Here is a 20029-nt window from a genome sequence, read left to right on the forward strand (position 1 = left end):
GCAGTAATTAGGCAAAAATTCTCCCCAAAATTGTAGTTTCAGAAAAAAAAAAAAAAAAATATATATATATATATATATATAATTTTTAACTGCTAATTTTAGTCTTTTATCACTGTGATGGATAAACTTTCATGTTAATGTGGCGTTAATGCTATTGCTGGTTTAATGATTATACATTATACGCACATTAATAGTATTGTGCATAAATTTTATTTGAGTTATGGTTTTTATTTAGGGCGGGTGGCATTTCAGTCATTAAGGCCTGACTGTCTGCCTAGCAATTGGTGTGCTAGCAGTGGTCGGTTAGCCTATTGTTACATGTTAAATTTAAATTGCTAAAAGAATTAATACAAGGCAATAATAGGTTAGTGGAAATAATAATAAAGGAAATTAAGGTAATTTAAGGAAAAATTAGGGAACAAAATTACATTCTTTCACATGGCCATCTCTCTGCTACTTCCTTAGGGGCTTTGAGCTGGCAGATAGCCAATATTAAATGAATGTATCATGCATACATTCATTTAATATTGGCTGTCTGTCAGCTCAAAAGTGAATGTATTATGCATACCCGTTTCTGTATAAAAACCATAATAAAAAACCGTTCCTAAATAAAAACCATAAATCAAATAAGAAACACAGCTTTCCATTGGTCCACTGTCCCAGAAGGGTGGGGCTAATACCAAATTAGTCAGGGTGATCAGTGGCTTATTATGGACAGATGCATAATCATGGGAACCTACCATGTGACACTCTGCATACTGTGCTGCTACTGGCATATGTTCCAGTTGTCTCACTTGGGGCCTGTGTGCTGCTACAATGTTGACCTGTGTTTTGAGTGGATGATTCTTTACAGGCTTCTCCTCATGTTCCAGCAGCTTTAGAGATTTTCTGGGCCATTTCATGATGGTCTCAGCACCAGTCTGCTTCCATTTTCAGATTGCATCACAATTGCCGACACAAGGAACTTCCATGTTGGAAGTTTGTTAATACCATCAACTGCAGAAGTGTGCATTCACAACTGTACTACTGTCTCCTCGAAGGCCTACAAGCGCATTTATAGTCGTGTTGGACACAATGGTTCTGGGTAGAACGTGATCAACTATTAACCAAATATTAATCGTGGGGCTGTGTAGATTATTATTCTAAAAACGCAACCATGCTTGCAATCACTATTAGTAGCAAATGCTATGTGAAATATTGCAATATTTTATGTGCACCTCTTGTACACCCTTATGTTTTGGATAAGAACTTACTGTTCATAAAGTGTATTCATTAGAAAGCAGTCATTTAAACAAATGCCAAAACAACAATATTCTCCCATTTGATAGAAAATTCCTGTAGAAAACCACTGTTTCTGATATTCTGATTTCTTACACTGCTTGCTCACTTTATTTTTTTATAAGAGGTTTAAGAGAAAAGCTTTATTGGGAAATTTAAAAGCAATTTCCACTACCAATACTAAAACTATTTTCCCTAAAAAGTTAAGCCAACTAGGATGCTCTTTACAATTTTCCAGCAGAAAGTTCTTATACGACTGTTACATTTTCAGAGAAGGGAAAGGAAACAATAACGTGTAATGTTCAAGATTCATTTCATCTGAATTGTCACCCATCTTTCTGTTTTATGTATTGAAAAATATACTTGTATTGACAAAGACTTTTGATTTGCCTCATATGAAGATGTACATCTGTGGAATATATATATGTGCATGGGTGGAATATCTAATGCAGATATAATAATAGTAATAATAAAGGTATAAGAGTATCCTATACAGTATGATATAGAATTTCAAGATAAAATTTATCAGAGCAAAGGGTTTGCTGCAAAGAGTTGAACCAGTTGCAAAGGATCTTGTGCTACTCTTTCTTCAATAATTAAGGATTAATGCTGATTAAATGTGCATTAAATTTCCCCATACTAATATGGTAGAATGAATATTCTACCAGAATCCATATTAGGACAGAAAAACAAGTATATGAGATTTGAATAAGAATTGAATACAACATGTATTTAATACTAATAACATCTTTTTATGGGAAGAAAAGGATAAACTTTCACATTTGCATTATTATTTGTTATCTCTGTAGTTTGGGCTGAATACCAGTGTTTTCAACTTTACAGGGCGCCTCCGTAGCCAGGTGGGAAGGAGCAGCAGTGCGTGGCACACGCTTCTTGATTAGACCGGGGTTCGAGCCCGTCACCACCAAATACGGAGGATGCGGAAAGGTCAGGGAATGACCACCGCATATCCCGGAGCAACATGGCCTTAGTTGCTAATGCTCCTAAAAACCAAATAACAAACAAACAAACAATCAGCTTTACAGTTAGAAGAAAGTTATTAATGAAATTTTTTTACTTTCTTATCGTAAACAACTTTCCCATCTTTGTATACATGCATTATTATTTTTATCTTATCTACTGTAATCAAAGTATTAACATTTTTAACCATAAATCTAAGTAGATTTTTCCAGATATTTTCTGCACTTTATACGGTATAAATGTAACCACAACCTCAGGCCCCTCTATGTATAGTGGTTTGCCATTATGTATTTTGAGAGGTCTGGATTCAAATATAGTTAAGGAATATTATAATTAGTATGGAATGGGTACCACTGAGACTAGGCTAGTCCAGATATTAGTGCATATTGATGGCTAAAGGAAGATAAAGAATCCATTTACTTAAAAGTAAATGGATTCTGATTAGTTGAGAACTGTCTTGAGAGGAAAGGGTTGATTAATAGGAAGATTCATGAGGATAGACAGAAAAGTAATTCAGTAACCTATAACCTGAATTAAGTTAAATAAATAAATTACAATAAAAACTACTACTGAGATCCATCGTAATAGCAGTAATCTAATATAATATTATAATTATGTGCTCTTGCTGAAATAACTTCTTAGATAAGAGCTGGAATGTCACAATATCAGTTTATTTTTAATCAGCAAAGCTCATTTAATGGATTGCATATCCTTAGAAGGGTACTCTGATAGTTATTATGTTTCACTCCAAAGAATGTTTTTTAAGATAATATTGCTTAGCCTTAAGAGTTTGGTTTTAATTTCACTCAACAAAGGGTGATGAAAGAAACTTCTTATTTCTTTAGAATATGTGTATTTCATTTTGTATGTGTGTGTGTGTGTGTGTGCATGGTTGTGTACACATACACAAAATGAAATACACATATTCTAAAGAAATAAGAAGTTTCTTGGTTATGCAGACACACAATTTGTCATATCACTGTGCCCTTGGTATCCAGTGGCTTGAAAGATTTTGTTTAATTCTACAAAGAGATTACTAATTTGGTTGGAAGTTTCTGAGGCTGAAATTATGTGGGAGGGGAATATAAGAGCTTCCCACCACTGAGGGGTTTTTTTTTGTTTTTTTTTTTTAAGCCATCTGTATGCATCTGAGAAGGCTTAAAAACCATGTGAAGTTGTCTGTTGACTAATAAGGTTTTTGATAATTAAGTTCCAGGATTAGGTGCATCAATAACTTAGACCACATGGCACCGTTGCATGATTGTAGCAGTGTGTGTTTACATGCCAGTTTGCATGTTGTGTGGGCCACAAAACCAAAAATAACTTGTTGGTAAAAACCCAACTCCCTAGACTTGAGATTGGCTAACTACAGCCTGAACTGACAGATCTTTAGAAATTCTTCTATTCATCTATATGATTCAAACCCAGACCTCTCCAAATGAGTGACAAGGGCTGAAGCCATTGCACTGTCACAGATTTAACACAATGACCATGCTCTAATATAACTTTGTGAGTGACTTACGATATAGAAATGAACCTGTAGGGAAACAGCCAAGTAGTCAAGTTGGCATAGTGCATTACATTATTGTTTAATGTGCTTTGACACGTATAAGAGACTCACTAGGTAAGAGATGTGTAAGAGACTCAATAATGTAATGCACCATGCCAACTTGACTACTTGGCTGTTTCCCTACAGGTTCATTTCCATATCGTAAGTCACTCATACAGTTATATTTGAGCATGGTCATTGTGTTAAACAGTTGAATAAAGAGCAAACATTAACTTTTGTTTCAAGTGAAACAAAACCTGAAACCATTGACATGAGTTGTTTTCCCTAACAATATGTGAAACTTAATCACTGTTCTAAACATCCATATGTATAAAACATACTTTCCCTGCACCATTCATATACAGTGGACAGCCACTGCTAGTACCATACTTAACAGAAGTTTACTTATGCAAAGCATCACATACTAGTATTTGCTCTATAGAAGACTTCTGAATTATCTCTCATATATTTTTCTGTTTTGTACTATAACTTGATTCTGTGTTTAAATAAAAAGAGTAAAAAAATAAAATAAAATAAAGTGCCTTTGCAGTGCTCTAATTTTTGTTCTAATACATGACAAAAGATAGATGAAATTTCAAATTCTAAAAATTTTCTTTTAAAATACATAAATTTTACATATTCATAAAATAATAGGAGAAGTTTACCTCAATATGATATTTAGAACACTTCCGTATGATACTCTCCAGAAATTAAAACGAAAACAATTCAAAAATTGAAAATCTTGCCTTACAGTAAGAAATAATTACCAATAATTAAAAATCAAATGAACACAATTAACACAATTAAAAATTAAATCAAAAATTAATTTAATGAAAATTTCAAAACAATTTTCCTTTCTGAGCTGACAATGTTTTTCGACCGTATGTCATGATAACAGGAATAAAAATTGCCGAATAGGGGTGAGCATGGAACTTAAATAAGGTTTATTTCTCTTCGTGCATGTGCGTAAAGGACCATGAGTCAGAGATTAGATATGGCCGGCGAACATTAACAGAATTCTTATGTAATTTAATTTTGACGGTTTCTGCAATTAATAGTCTCGTATAATTACGTTGGACACTTAGTATTTTGGCCTCGTTAAATAAAAAAGTGTGTTTTTCATTAACGGCATGAAAGGCTAATTCTGACACTGCTGAACGAGAAGCATGAACTGAGGCCGCGTGTTGATTAACACAAAAATTCAGAGGAATACATGTACTAGGTCATTTATTTGTATTGCGAACAAGGAAAGGACTGAGTGATTGTTCAGTATAGTGTGTAATTTCCATATTGGCCTGGCTACAATTTTAAATTCTGGATCTTTAAAGAATCTGTTAAGTTGTTTGTGCCACAGTTCAACATATGGGACAAAAATAAAGTAATTTTTGATATTACTATTGTTCGTTGGTGTATTTTTTTGTATTCTATCCTTAGCTTGAACCCTAATTCTGTCTATTGTAGCAATTGGGTAACCCCTGTTTAAGATTGCTAATTCCATCTATTGTAGAATCTTGCTACAATAGACAGAATTAGGGTACAAGCTACGGATAGAATACAAAAAAATACACCAACCAACAATAGTAATATCAAAAATTACTTTATTTTTGTCCCATATGTTGAACTGTGGCACAAACAACTTAACAGATTCTTTAAAGATACCGAATTTAAAATCGTAGCCAGGCCAATATGGAAATTACACACTATACTGAACAATCACTCAGTCCTTTCCTCGTTCGCAACACAAATAAATGACCTAGTATACAACATTTCTTGCAGTGATTGCGACTCGTCTTATCAGGGTTCTATGCAGTTTTCTCTGAATTTTTGTATTAATCAACACGTGGCCTCAGTTCTTGCTTCTCATTCAGCAGTGTCAGAATTAGCCTTTCATGTCATTAATGAAAAACATACTTTTTTATTTAACGAGACCAAAATACTTAGTGTCCAACATAATTATATGAGAATTCTGTTAATGTTCGCCAGCCATATCTAACCTATGACTCGTGGTCCTCTACACGCATGTGCGAAGATAATAAATAATCCCTATTTAAGTTCCATGCTCAACCCTATTTGGTAATTTTCATTCCTGTGATCACGACATATGGTCGAAAAGCATTGTCAGCTTCAGGAAGGAAAATCATTTTGCAATTTTTCGTTAAATTAATTTTTGACTTAATTTTTAATTGCGTTAAATTGATTTTTAATTGTGTTCATTTGATTTTTAATTATTGCTAATTATTTCTTACTGTAATCTAAGATTTTCGATTTTAATTTCTGGAGAGGATCATACGGAAGTGTTCTATGTATCATATTGTGGTAAACTTCTCTTATTCTTTTACAAATATTGATATCAATGTAGAACGTATTGAGCATTATAGCTCTGGTTCATACTATCAAATAAATTTTACATAATAATTAAGTAGTAAAGGAACAAAATTTGTGAAAAAAAAATTATTTTCTTATTATATATATATATATATATATATATATATATATATATATATATATATATAAATATATAAAGTAAGAAACTAATAACATTTCAGATAGCCTTAACATTGAATGCTTAAATATCTTAATTAGTTTGCTCTTTCATTTTAGATACAATAGTGATTACAAAAGGGATCACTACAGGTTGTACCAAAGGGAAGATGGACGTGGGTACAAACGTGACAAGAATCCTCGGCTGCCACCAGATAGAATGCATGATAGACAAATACAAGAACGCAGAGATCCTAGGTATATAATTTGTATTTTTCTTTAGCTGTATATTTCTTTTAAATAAGGCATTTTACTCTGATAAACAAAACACTTTTTATCACTCCATACACTGGCTGAAATTGTTTGTAATTGATATCTGAAATAATTTTTTATGTCATATTGGAGGTTCTAAAATTTGTGGTAATAAGGAAAAGTGAACACAAAACAGTACATGCTGCAAAATGTGGATTTTTACCCATCACAAGCAGCACCAGACAAAACATAAATGATTAAAACATAGTACTTACAATAATTGTTGGAAGCTAGCATTTAGTAGCTGTCACTGAATGGTGCTGCATTTGATAACAGAGTAAAACACCATACTACGAGGTGTAAAAGAATCTGGTTTCAGATTTTATTGAGTAACATACCTATTAATCAGCACCAGGATTGATAGTACTTCTTTTACACTTTGTGGTGTAGTGTTTTACTCTGTTATCAAATGCAACCCATTCAGTGCCAGCTACTAAACAATAGAAATGGTAATTAAAGTGGATTTTCAAGTAATAGCCAGGTTAATTAGGCTCAGATAAAGGTTGAAGGCCCCCCTCCCATGTCCTTGCAGATTGGAATTTTCATCCAGCTATGGAATGCACTTTACAAACTTTGAGGTATTGACATGTGGTGGCCTTCATTGTCTCTCCACTCATTTAAAACACCAATCTAAAAACTGTAATATGGATTTTTAGAGATACATTTTGCTTAAATTGGGGGAGGGGAAGATCAACTGCCTTTAAACAATTATTATAATAAAACCAAGTTCAGTGGTGCCATATATTCCATGCTACTACTGGAGAACAGTTATGAAAAATTTATAAGGCATTTCCCAATCTTAAAACAAGCTACTTTCTAGACCACCACTGTAAAGCAGTTTCCAACATAAAATGTAACTGATTATTTTTGAGGCTTATAATTTGCAGCCAGTTTCACTGTTTGATACACCAGATTTCCTAGATTCAATTATTTTAGCTTTTAATTCTAAAAAAATATAACTTTCTAAACTTTTTTCTCATCAGAAACAGCAGTAACATTATCTTTTTACACCATTATGGACCGCTGTTTATGGGTAAATAATTTTAATTCAGTCAAAAAGACGAAAAAATCACTGAAAGATTAAAAAATAATAATATGGAAGATCCCGCAATGTAAATGTAACCAGATTAGTGACCACGAGCAGCTAGCCATGTGTCACTGTCTGATAGAACTGATAGCAAGATTTATTTTAAGTTATAGGTGGCATAAGTTTAATTTAAAATAATACTTAATTTATTTATACAGCAAAAAAAAAAAAAAAAAAAAATTATTGATTCTCCTTTCCTGATTGAAAACAGATTAAGTAGTTCTTCTTTATGCCACTATTTTTCTTCTTCAGAAAATCAATGTGAAAGCAAATTGTTTTAAGGCTAACTTTATTTTATTTTTTTTTTTAATTGTAATAGAGCACCAATTATGACAGCCATCTTCATCTAAAAAGTGTTACATTGAGTGGTAAACAGTGTATTTTGTATGACATCCAGTATATCTTTTTGGTGGGGAAAAACAGAAGAAGAATAAAGAAATTTCAATTAGAGACGACTGTTAATTATTTTTTATTTTAATTTTTTTAAATGAAGTTCTTTCATAAAAAATGAAACCAGTATTTTTAAAGGCTAATTTTTTAAATCAATAATATTCAAATAAATAAATAAATATTCTGTATTGCAAAGATAAAAATATACCTTTCATGGCCACAGAACAAAATAGAGGAATTGACACGTTAGTGCCTACACCTAAATAATTGGCAACAGTCTGTCAGAGGTAAATTAATAAGTTGAATTAGTACAGATTGTTAAAACATTTTCATGATAGAAACTAGATAGACATTAAATGTTCACTTTAGTATTGTTTAGGTTTATACACATGAAAGTAATAATAACAATCAAAATAACATCCTTTCAGGGAGACAATATCTCACAGATGGAAGAGGAAGTTACTGCCATGCCATCACAGCCTGAAGATTATGTTATGGTAAAAGAAAGGCTGTCCAAGATCTTTCACTTATATTTGTTGTCTGATATAAACTTTCTGTAGTCACAGCTGAGTGCCTGAAATGGGTTAGTAGCAATTGGGTTGGGGAAAAAACATATCAGCTAGCACAAGTCTGTTACAGCTATTTGATAATGTTGGTGTATGAAGTTTATATGGGGAATCCATCATAGTTTCCAAGGCATTCAGAGTTTTGATCATTCAGTGAATATCTTGACCATGAAGTTGAGACATGAGCAGAGCTAGCAGTCTCTTAATTCCAAGGGATAATGCTATCTGGGTCATTTTCTGTTGGGTAGGGACCCACCATGGCAGCCAGTACTCATTAATGTCGATCTTCTTAATTGCTGTTGTTGCAGCAGAGGCCCAAATTTCAGCTCCTTATAAGAAATATGGCAGAGTGTGTGGCTGAATAAATGATATTTCTGGCAAGTACTGAATCATTCAAATTCAAATTTAAATTTTTTATATATGACCTGGTTTTGGTGCATTATAGCCATAGTTGCTAATGCACCAATAAAATCCAAAACAAACAAACAAACTGAATTATTCACATGCAACAGTTGTTGTTTGGTGGTCGACCTGAGGTGGTAAAATCTGTTGGTTAATCATTGTATTTGGGCATGAAACATGAACTTGTGGTCAAAAGTTATCCCTAAGTCATTATGGGTTTGTGACCACCAGTATTTCCAGATTATTAAGAGAGACAGAGATTTTAGTAGGGTATTCTTCAACAAGTACACCATTGTTTAATTTCAAATCGATGACACAGTTGCTATCATCATCTTGGGCTCGATCCTTGTGAGGATTATTAGAATATCTGCATAACAGATTATGTTTAAGTTTTCCTTTATAAATGGAAGGAGTGTAGCTACAAATAATAATCTTGTATACTTACATATTAGTTAATTTGATTTCATCAACTTCTGGATCTGAATTCCAGAGATTTTTGGCTTTTGTAAGAAAAATTGGACAACAGCGGCTGCTAGGTGCAACTTCCTCACCCAATTTTCAGAGCTATGTTCATGGTGCCATCGATTCAAAATGTGTCTATTATTAGTACACCAATGATGCATACATGCTTGAGGGTTAATTATGGATTTGTAAGTGTTGTGTTAATTCCATTTTCTATTAGGACAGTATCCTAATTTAAAGTAAATTATACAATTCAAATCAGTGCCAGTACTAGAATAACAAAAAAAAAAAAAATCATGTCTCTCTCTGCTGAATTTTTAGCTATTCCATAAAGGAAAACATGAGGTGATGGGAAATTGTAGACTAGCAAGTCCACTTCCATCATTAGAAAGGTCATGGACTCTTTAGTTAAGGGCACAATATAGTACCACATCGATAAGAATGAAATCATAACGGGATCAGAATGTGGGTTTGTAAAGAGAATCTTGCTTGACTAATGTGTTTAGTAACATGATGAGGTTATAAAACAATTGAGTGCAAAAAACAACTGTAACATTATATACCTAAATTTTAGTAATGTATTAATTTATCTAAAATCAGTCTGACCACTATGAGAGGTTATCATATAAATTGGAACAAGCTGGGATTAGAGAGATGATCCTTAGTTGGATCAGAGGCTGGCTGAAGGTCAGGAGACAGAGGGTAGTCTTAAATGGACATTGTTCAGAGTGGACTAGCACAGCAAGTGGAATCAATGCTGAGATCCCTGATCATTTCTGATCTTTATTAATGACAGTGATGAAGGAGCAGAGGGGAAGCTTTCAAAATTTGCTAATGATTTGAAGATCAGGAGGGTGGTTTAAAACTAGAACCAGGTTATGTTTCTCGGAATAATTTGGATTTAGTGTAGATATGGTTTGCAAAAATGGCATTTGAAGTTTCATAAAACAGTACAGTGCAAGAAACACCTTTAACATTATATGCCTAGATTTTAGTAACAGCTTCAATTATCTAAAATCAGACTGACTGAAGGGTGGGGATTAAAGATAGTTCAGAATGAAAAAAGATTTAGGGATTATGAGACAATCAAAAATGAAGCCATACCATGCAGTATGGTCATGTAGCCAGGAAGACACATTCTATTGGTACCAGTTCTAGAATGAGGGAGGGTAAGGCAACCATATTCAACTTGACTGATAGTTATTTTAGAGGCCAGGTTACAAAATTCCACCTTGCCAAGTATAACCTAATGTTATATTCATTTGATGCAACTTCTGTGGTATAATTAGTATTCTTATTTATACTGTAGTCTGGGTGGAAAGTGACAAAGGCTATGCTGTTACAGGCCAGAGGAAGTCCTACATCATATTAAAATGTGATCCTTAAATTGTTCTCTTTTCTTCCAGTGACCCAGTACTTTTAGTGGCATAGTTTACTGTACTTACCTTAGTTATACATCATAAATTGTGCATGTTGACTGGAATTCTCATAATAGCAGAGGGCATATTTACTTCATATTTTATTTTATTCTGGTTGGGAATTGTAATTTCAGATGACAAACAAACAGATGGAAGTTATGTGACTACAAAATATACTTCAATAAACATACAGACAGTTCACTGCATGCATACTTTCATGCTTTCACTTCATTTATTTCATTAGTTATCTATAATTATTTTATTTTATTTATTTATTTATTTATTATTATTATTATTATTTATTTTTTTTTTTTCAGATTTCGTCAGGTACATCCTCACCGAGGTGGCTATTCTTCATATCCATTGCACCCTCCAGCTTTCCCTTCTCATAGTGGTTATTCTTATGGTCCTATGCCTTCAGCTATGAATTCCCAACCACCGCCTCCAGGAGTTGGTGATCATACTCCTGCAGGTCCTTATAGTCCCTACCAAGGACACGCAGATACATGGAGAAGGAAAAATTATGAGAGGATAAATGGTCCTCCAGATTATAAGCAAAAACACTGAATACATTTCTAGTCAGTGCCCTGTGACAGAATTCACTGAGGAAAAAGCAAATAGACTTGCTCTTGTGTTTGTTTTCTATTGTGGACCAAACTGTTTTGTCCTGTGATATCTGCAATGCAGAAACAAGTTCGAACTATTCCGGATGTTGTGCATAAACAGTGGAAGGAGGGAGGGGAAAAAACGTGAAAAAACTGAGTCGTGCTTCCTTCAGTTCCAGTGGGGAAAAAAAAACACATGTACGTTAATGCGAATAGTGACCTCAGAGTGTGATTTATTAGTATTTTTTTGTAGAGGATGTACTCACCATATTGTATTTGTTGTGTACAGCAACATGTGATAATTCAGGGAATTTTGCAAGGCTGCATGGTGAGGATGTCAGCATGTGTTTATACACTTCTCCAGGTGGACAATTCGTTTACTAAAGATAAGAGAAAACCTACTAATAACCTCGATTTGATTTTTGTGGAGCTGCCAGATCGAGGTTGAAGAGTGTCATAATTTAGTATTGCGAAGTGACAGGGAAACTCCTTGGTACTTACTTGAATGATAAAATGAAAGAAAAGTTCCGAAATGTATTATTTGTTTAAAAAAATGTAAATAAAATCAGTGGGGTTATGATGTTTTTTGTTTTCTTTTCCAGTTACTATACCTTGTGGTATAGTAAAGTTTAGAATAATTAAATCAAGAGGTTGAAATTCTAAACTGAAACTGTGGTAACTCTGATGAATTCCTTTGCATGTAGATTTCACACGAATCCAAGCCTGTATTAGGAAAAACAAAATCTAAACAATAGCCATAGAAAATAGCATTTAGTGATTTAGTTACTTTAGCATTTATAGGAAAGCTGCTATTTTCGCATTTAAGAATTCAAAACAAAAGTTTTAGAGGGTTCACATTGCTAAATCAGTAAAGTTACAAAACATGACTTGTCTTGTCAATAACCAAAATTATGATTTAATTCACCAAAGCTTCTGCATGTTTCAGCAGTAGTTTCTAATCATGAAATTCAATTACTTGCCATTGTAATAAAATATGTAAATATATAGGAATTACTGTGATTTAAAATGCCTGAAAATATTCTTTTTCTTTCCATGTAAACAAAAAAAAAGAAAAAAGTTATATTGAGAGATTAAAAAGAATAAAGTTTATATTCTTCATTTCTGTAAATAGAAATTTTTAATGGGTTTGCAAGAGAAAAAGATTGTGGTTACACTGGGTTACTGTTGAATTGGAACCTTATGTTTTGGTCTCTTACTATGAAATTATTTAATCGTGTTCAGATTAACAGTATGTCATAATTTTATTTTATTTTATGAGATATACAGATTCTAATTATTTTGAAAATATGCCATATCATTTGGTGGTGTTTGCTATTTTTATTCCTTTTATTCTATTTGGCCAGAAATGTAAACCACCATTCCGTGATCAGAAACAATACTGGCAGTATAAAATTCACATTATCCTCTCACTGAGAGGATAATAAGAATTGCAGATACTTAGTTTGCTCCATCTTCTGAAAAATTAGCACAGTGGCAGTCTTGACGCATGCAAGAGACTATCTGACACATTTTGCATATATGTAATTGATTTTCAACAATCCCCTATAGGTAAACATGTAGTTACAGGCAGATCAAACTGTCTCGAGTCACTGGTTGGGATATCGTTGAGCAAAAACTCTTATTTTTTATGGGAAGCATAGAAGAAATGCCTTCCAGAAAACTGTATGTAACAGTAATGCAAGGCAATCAATCTTGTATTGTGTCAAGAGTATCTGAACACTAGTAAATGTACCTCTGATTATTTTCTCATATTTTCTTGAATTAACAACAAAGAAATTAGATTGATTCGAAATATATATTAATTTCTTAAGCATTAGAAAAAGAGGTCAATTCGTTTAGGCTGCTCTGCATATATTACTTGGTGTTACTAGTTATTGTTAAAATATAGTGATCTTATGATTTGCAGTTAATCCGAAATATATTTTTATTCCTTGAAAGGAATATACACGAGAGAATTAATTTTAACAGTCAGTTTAACTTGTTTTAAAATAAGTTAACTGGAAAAATAAGTTTATAATTGAGAGTATATGTATTAACAGGGTCTTTGTCAGCTCAGCACAGGACAATTCAGTGTATGCAACAGTTTGGCATGTGCAAAATTTGTGAAAGACAATTTGGAGGATGCAGCAATTAAGTAAACATGACAATTCAATGTACAACAAAGCAAGACCAAAAATTCAAACTTTTACGTGCCATGTTGTAAATGGTTAATTTAGCGATCACAGTGTGGTGCTGGATGTTTTTGATAGAGTGTCCTATCCATCTTAATTTTGTAATGTGCATTCTATCTTTTTATGGTAACCCTATGACAAAGTACAGACAGGTTAAAGGTTGGGAAACAAAAAGAAATTTGTTTGTTGTACTTTTAGGATACATGTATGGAGATAAGTTATTCTGGAAGCCAAAAGTAGAAATCATTAATGGATACTGGCTGGTTAACATGCATCTTCCAACATTCATTTTGCAGCCACAGTTATACTGAAAACAGTTCAAGTTAGTAATAGGCTAGTACCATGGATTACTCCCATAGGAAGGGGCAGCTTGGCACGATGAGAACCTTTTGCTCGGTGCCCATGCTGTTTGTTGTAATAAATAAATAACATTAAATACATTAACCATAAATAACCATGTCACACAGTCATGCTGAGGTCAACAGTTGCATACATATTTGAAAACTTGTCAAATCTTGTTTATTTACTTGTTTTGCATCTAGTAGATCTTTAAACAAATGTTTTCTAACCTCCCCATTCACAACCAGACAGTATTGCTAGAGCAATATCAACTTGAAAACTCTTGCACAAAATAAATTTAAATTAAATAAAAAAAAAAAAAAATATATATATATATATATATATATATATATTAAATGATACAGTGGATGAAAAAAGGTTTTTAGCTGATGAAATAGTTTCAGTTAATGACAGGTTAATAAGTCAAGTATGACAGATGCACCTAAAAGTGCAAAGCAGCATTAAAGGATACAAGAGTATGTATAAGTTTGTATTAATATATTGAATAGTGTATACATAAATGGATGTGAAAATTACACAGCGTGCCAGAAACTAGAAAGGTGAGGATAGAAAAGAAAGTGTAGTAGATATGTTAAAGGTGAAAGAATTTTAATCCTAAAAAGTTATGATGAATTAAGAAAATTATGGGCTGAATTACAAAGCCAATAGAGAGGGTGGGTAAACTGTAAAGTAAAAATTACTACAGTAAAATACAAATAAAATAAAAAAAAAAATTTAAAAAGTGGTACAGCTGTCATCAGATGTGGGGGAAACATATTTGAATAATGGTCGAATATAGGTAAAGAAAATGTGCAGAATCGGATGTCAGCTGAAGCAAATATTGATACATGATCAGGTAATTTCATCAGGGAACTACACCTGACCATGTATCAGGAACTGCATTTCTGTACTTGTCCATAGTAGTAGAAGAAAAGTGAAAGGCCAAAGAGCAACAAAAATGCAATTAGCACTTTCTAATACAGTATGGACAAAGTAGTCCCAATGCAGTGTCATTTATTAAGGTAAAAATAAGGATCTAAGTTAGAATAAGATATGGTTAATATAAATATGTAGAGTTTTGTGTAGGATTTGAAAGTTGTAATTTTGTGGTGATTGGAATTTAATAATATGATAATTCAATAATTTGGAACAAGCACATGGTATTGAATTATCATATTATTAAATTCCAATCTCCACAAAATTACAACTTTTAAATCATACACAAAATTCTAGATATTTATATTAACCATATCTTATTCTAACTTGGTCCTTATTTTTATCTTAATAAATGACACTGCGTTGGGACTACCTTGACCATACTGTATTAGAAAGTGCTAATTACATTTTTGTTGCTTTTTGGCCTTTCACCTTTCTTCTACTACTATGGGCAAGTATAGAAATGCAGTTCCTGGTACATGGTCAGGTGTAGTCCCCTGATGAAATTACCTGATCATGTATTAATATTTGCTTCAGCTGACATCAGATTCTGCACATTTTCTTTATCTATATTCGACCATTATCCAAATATGTTTCCCTCGCATCTGATGACAGCTGTACCACTTTTTATTTTTATTTTTGTTTTATTTGTATTTTACTGTACTAATTTTACTTTACAGTTCACCCACCTTCTTATTAACATTCTTTCACCTTTAACACATATCTACTACACTTCCTTTTCTGCTATCCTCACACTTCTAGTTTCTGACATGCTGTGTCATTTCACATCCATTTATGCATACTATATTCAATATATTAATACAAACTTATATATATAGATACTTTTCTTTTCCCCACCTCCCTTTATTTTCTCCATATCTGCATTCTTCCTTTCTAAGTGACCAGAGTTTCTTTTGGCTTCCTAAACCTTTTTATTTCATCTATGTGATTCACTGAATTGCTTTGCAATTCACTAAATTATTGCATATACTGAATTGTATGGCAAATTGTCTTATACCTAACTGACATGATCCCATATTAACACTACACGATTACACAAGGATATTTTAATGTAGTAGTTGAAATAAAATAAAATAAAATTAGTACACTTTACTGCATTTGATTATTCTATCATGGAAACATTCTGCTCTCAGTGAAGACATGCCAGGCAGGGCTGTAGTAAAATTCCAGAGAGTATATACTGCCATATATACTCTCTGGAATTTTATAGGTGTGAATAGCATATACCTTCTGGTTTTTGAAAGACTTGAAAAAACAAATATTATTAAAAGATTTACTGAAAATTAAAAAATAAATTTATTAGAATTTGATTCTTAGGCAATACTTAATAGTTTTATTATTTTTTAAAAATATGCCATGTGTACACACACACACACTCTCTCTCTCTCTGGAATTCGATTAATAAGCTTGATTTGCACAGTTAATATAAATATTAACAGTTAATATAAATACTTTCTGCTAAATTTACGACTACAGCACTGAGGCCAAGTACTCGGTGCTGAGCCTTAGGCTTATGCTTAACTTAGAAGCAAATACCATTATCCACAGTTCTGCTTAAGTTGCTAACCTTTTTAAATTCCAATAACATCACCGAAACATGTGGTTTTGCACACATTTAAAAATTCAACACACTGCTAGGATAGTTGTTTCAAAGATACTGTCTTCTCATCAGCTGGCAGGTGATCTTTATTAGTGAATATATGCCAAACTGTGAATAATATATTTTGTCTGCCTTTAACTCCTAGAAGTGGGCTGCTTTTGCCCCGTGCAGCACAGTACTATACAGCTGCAGAGGGATATTTCAATGCAGTAGTTAAAATCAGATAAAATTGGCATGCCTTACTGCTTTCAGTTTTCAATCATGAGGATCACTCTGCACCCACAAAGACCATTTCCACATTTCTGCAAAGTTTCTGTCTTTTTAAGTTGTATAGCATCACCTGAACAAGTGAATCCACTATACATTATACTATAATAATGTATTATACAGATACCCTTGAAGTGTCTCATATTTTTTTAAATGTATAGTTTAGGCAGAATGATGGATAATGGAATTTGTCTCTAATTTGAACATAAGTTCAAATGTTAGTACTGAACATTTGTCCTCAGTCTTTATATTTATGTAATTTAAATAGAAACCACCCATCAGTTGATGAAAAGCCAGTAGCTTCAAACAGATGTGTAGCAGTATTTTTAAATGTCTAGTCAGATTTTTAGATGTGTAGCAGATTCACCTGTTTAGGTGATGCTATACAATATAAAAAGATAATAACTTTGGCAGAACTGTGGCGTAATGGTATTTGTTTCTGTTAAACATAAGCCCAAGACTTAGTGCCAAATACTCAGTCTTGGTCTTCACTGGGAGCAGAATGATTTCCAGGATTGAAAATCAAATAGAGTTTTATTCGATTTTAATTGCTGCATCACTCTGCAGTCCTTTAGTATTTTACTCCATATGGCAGATGGAGTAATTAATTAATCCCAATTCGAAGTGTTAAAAGCACACATAATAGTCGTGTTTAAAGGGAGTTTTAACAATTTAGGCAGAACCATAGATAATAGTATTTGTCAACATCAGTACAACCACCAAGTACTTGACCTCAGTCTTCAGTGGGAGAAAATGTTTCCTGTGATTGAAAATTTAACACAGTGAAGAATACCAGTTTTATTTGATATGATATTAAACAAGTGCTTTTTAAGAGTAGGGATACTACAGGATTGTAGGGCTATTTCAATATAGAAGTTGAAATCAAAATTCCAATGCACTAATTATGTTCAATTTATGAACATGAAGAGACCTCTCAGTGAAATTCAAATGCCAAGTTGAATAGAGGCTCAAGTCTTTGGCCTCCGTTCAACCTTATCCACAGTTCTGCTTGCTCAACGTTGCTCATATCATTTTAGGTTGTATACCATCACCTGAATAGGTGATGTACATTTAAAAATCTAGAGCACTCTCAGGACAGTTGTTTCAAAGTTACTCTAGCTTCTCATCAGCTAGCAGGTGATCTCCATTACCAAGTGTATGCTGAACTGTGAATATGGTATTTTTTATTTTTTGTATGGAAATTTTACTTCCATTTTAAACCTCTGTTTTTCTTGAGATATTTACTTTTAATCCCAAGAATTGGGTGATGTTTGCTCTATGCTGTAGTTGAAATAAAATCAAAATTTGTGCATGTTACCTGTATGCGATTTTGATCTAGGGAGGTTTTCTACCTTCACTGAAGATTGGGTGCTGAAATTTAGTACTAAGACTTGTGTTTATGTTCAACTTAGAGGCAAATGCTGTTACCCACAATTCTGGCTAACTTGCTGATATATTTTTAAATTGTATAACAGCACCTGAATAGTTTAATCTGCTATACATATAAAAGAGCTGTCCTGACATTGTTTCAGATTTTTAAATGTATAACAGCACAAGTACGTAGCATCATAATGCTGAGTATTTGGCGCTCATTCTTCACTAATAAAATCTTTTATGATCAAAACTGAACACAGATATGATAAAGTGTACCATTTCTGATTTTGAGAGTAGGAATTTTGAATAACACAGATTTCACAACTGCTGTATCAAAAGAACACTAATTACATCGCATAAATAAAATTAATGCAGCAAGCAATTCAGGTTAAACCAAGTATAAGCCTTACCAGGTATAACCATAATCGCTGCATTAATTTTGTGGTGTAATTAGCATTATTTTTTCTACAATAATGTCAGAGACATAACCATGGTTGTCTTTATAGTAAGGTTATATTTGCCAAACTACCAGCAAAAAAATAACATTTTCTTCCAGAAAGTAGTTTATAGGATAGTGTCGTTATTATTTTTAAAATAACTATTAAAAGAGATAAAACTTTTGTTTTTAGTTTTCTTAAGACTTTTTCTGTGTGTTTTAATCTTTTGCATATACCAGAACATTATCAACAGAACTAATCTTTGAGCGTGAAATGAGTTACTTATTTCTTACAAAGGAGATGTACATAAATGTGCTGCTTGCTCTAGTTATTTATTTTTATTTTTTTGATGGCGATTGTTCCTCCTATTGCTTCTCAATGTACCATCATGTATTTTAGCCTGGAAAAAAGTGTTCTCTATATGACTAGCATTTTAAATCATTACCTGATTCTGACCGTGTCACTTATTTATATTTTAATACTTCAAAATCGTTTCTTGTATTTCTGTTTTGAAGGATTTCTGTCTACATTACTGATTGTTGCATTTAATATTTATACAAGATACAGTTTGTGGACATTGCAGCTCATCCTTCACTAAAGCATATTCACAGTACATTAAAATGTACTTTCCAAAGTTGTTTCATAGTTGAATGCCCATTCTCAAAATGTGTAAATAAATGTTCATGTAAAGTTTTTTCAAAAGTGATAACAGTGAAAATAAGAAATTCTGTTGACACGTATTTTATGTTTTCCATTGTAAAAATGTATTAAAATTTTTGTAGCTTGGAATACAAAGAAAAAAAGAATTTTTTGTGTTGTGTTAAATTATTTTCCTTATTATGAGGAATTATAACCTAAAAATAAACAACTTCTGCATGAAACATATTCTTGTTTTGATAATAAAATTATTAGAAATGTGTTGCATTAAAATGCTGAAATTTTAACTGTGTGCATATTTTTTTAATTAAAAATGCGAACATAACAAAAACACAGTAGCAGTCCAAGATGTGCCATGTCATCAAGATATCTTTATTTATTTATCTTTAAGCATACCAATCCACATGAGGAGTTTGGAATTCATAGGCTTTCTGAGCGAATCATTGCTTAATCAAGCCGCAATGATAATACTGACATCCATTGGTAACCAGCATTAGTAGTGGCAAATTAGGCAAGAAAGCAAGCTTATACAGCATCAACCAAAAAAAAAAAAAAAAAAAGCAGAAAAAAAGACACTTCCCATTCCACCTATTCAATCCCCCCCCCCCCAATAGTTTGTCTAGTTCTTCCTTGAGTTTAAGCTATCAACTTCCACAACAGATGGAAGTTTGTTCC

At 32.6% G+C, this 20029-nt stretch overlaps 1 protein-coding gene across 3 annotated transcripts in view; it reads left to right on the forward strand.

Annotated features, from left to right (window-relative positions):
- Chd1 (chromodomain-helicase-DNA-binding protein 1) overlaps positions 1-12083 on the forward strand; it is a 606282-nt gene extending 594199 nt beyond the window's left edge. For all 3 annotated transcript variants that reach the window (XM_090371234.1, XM_090371253.1, XM_090371245.1), the window contains 2 exons: positions 6410-6547; positions 11244-12083. In XM_090371234.1, the coding sequence (XP_090227360.1) occupies positions 6410-6547; positions 11244-11493 (388 nt within the window). In that variant the 3' untranslated portion in view covers positions 11494-12083. The remainder of the gene's footprint in view (positions 1-6409; positions 6548-11243) is intronic.
- Positions 12084-20029: the final 7946 nt, after the last annotated feature.

The sequence above is a fragment of the Mastigoproctus giganteus genome, chromosome 1 (genome assembly GCF_048544385.1).
Source record: "Mastigoproctus giganteus isolate SK-2022 chromosome 1, ASM4854438v1, whole genome shotgun sequence".
Lineage (NCBI taxonomy): Eukaryota > Metazoa > Arthropoda > Arachnida > Uropygi > Thelyphonidae > Mastigoproctus > Mastigoproctus giganteus.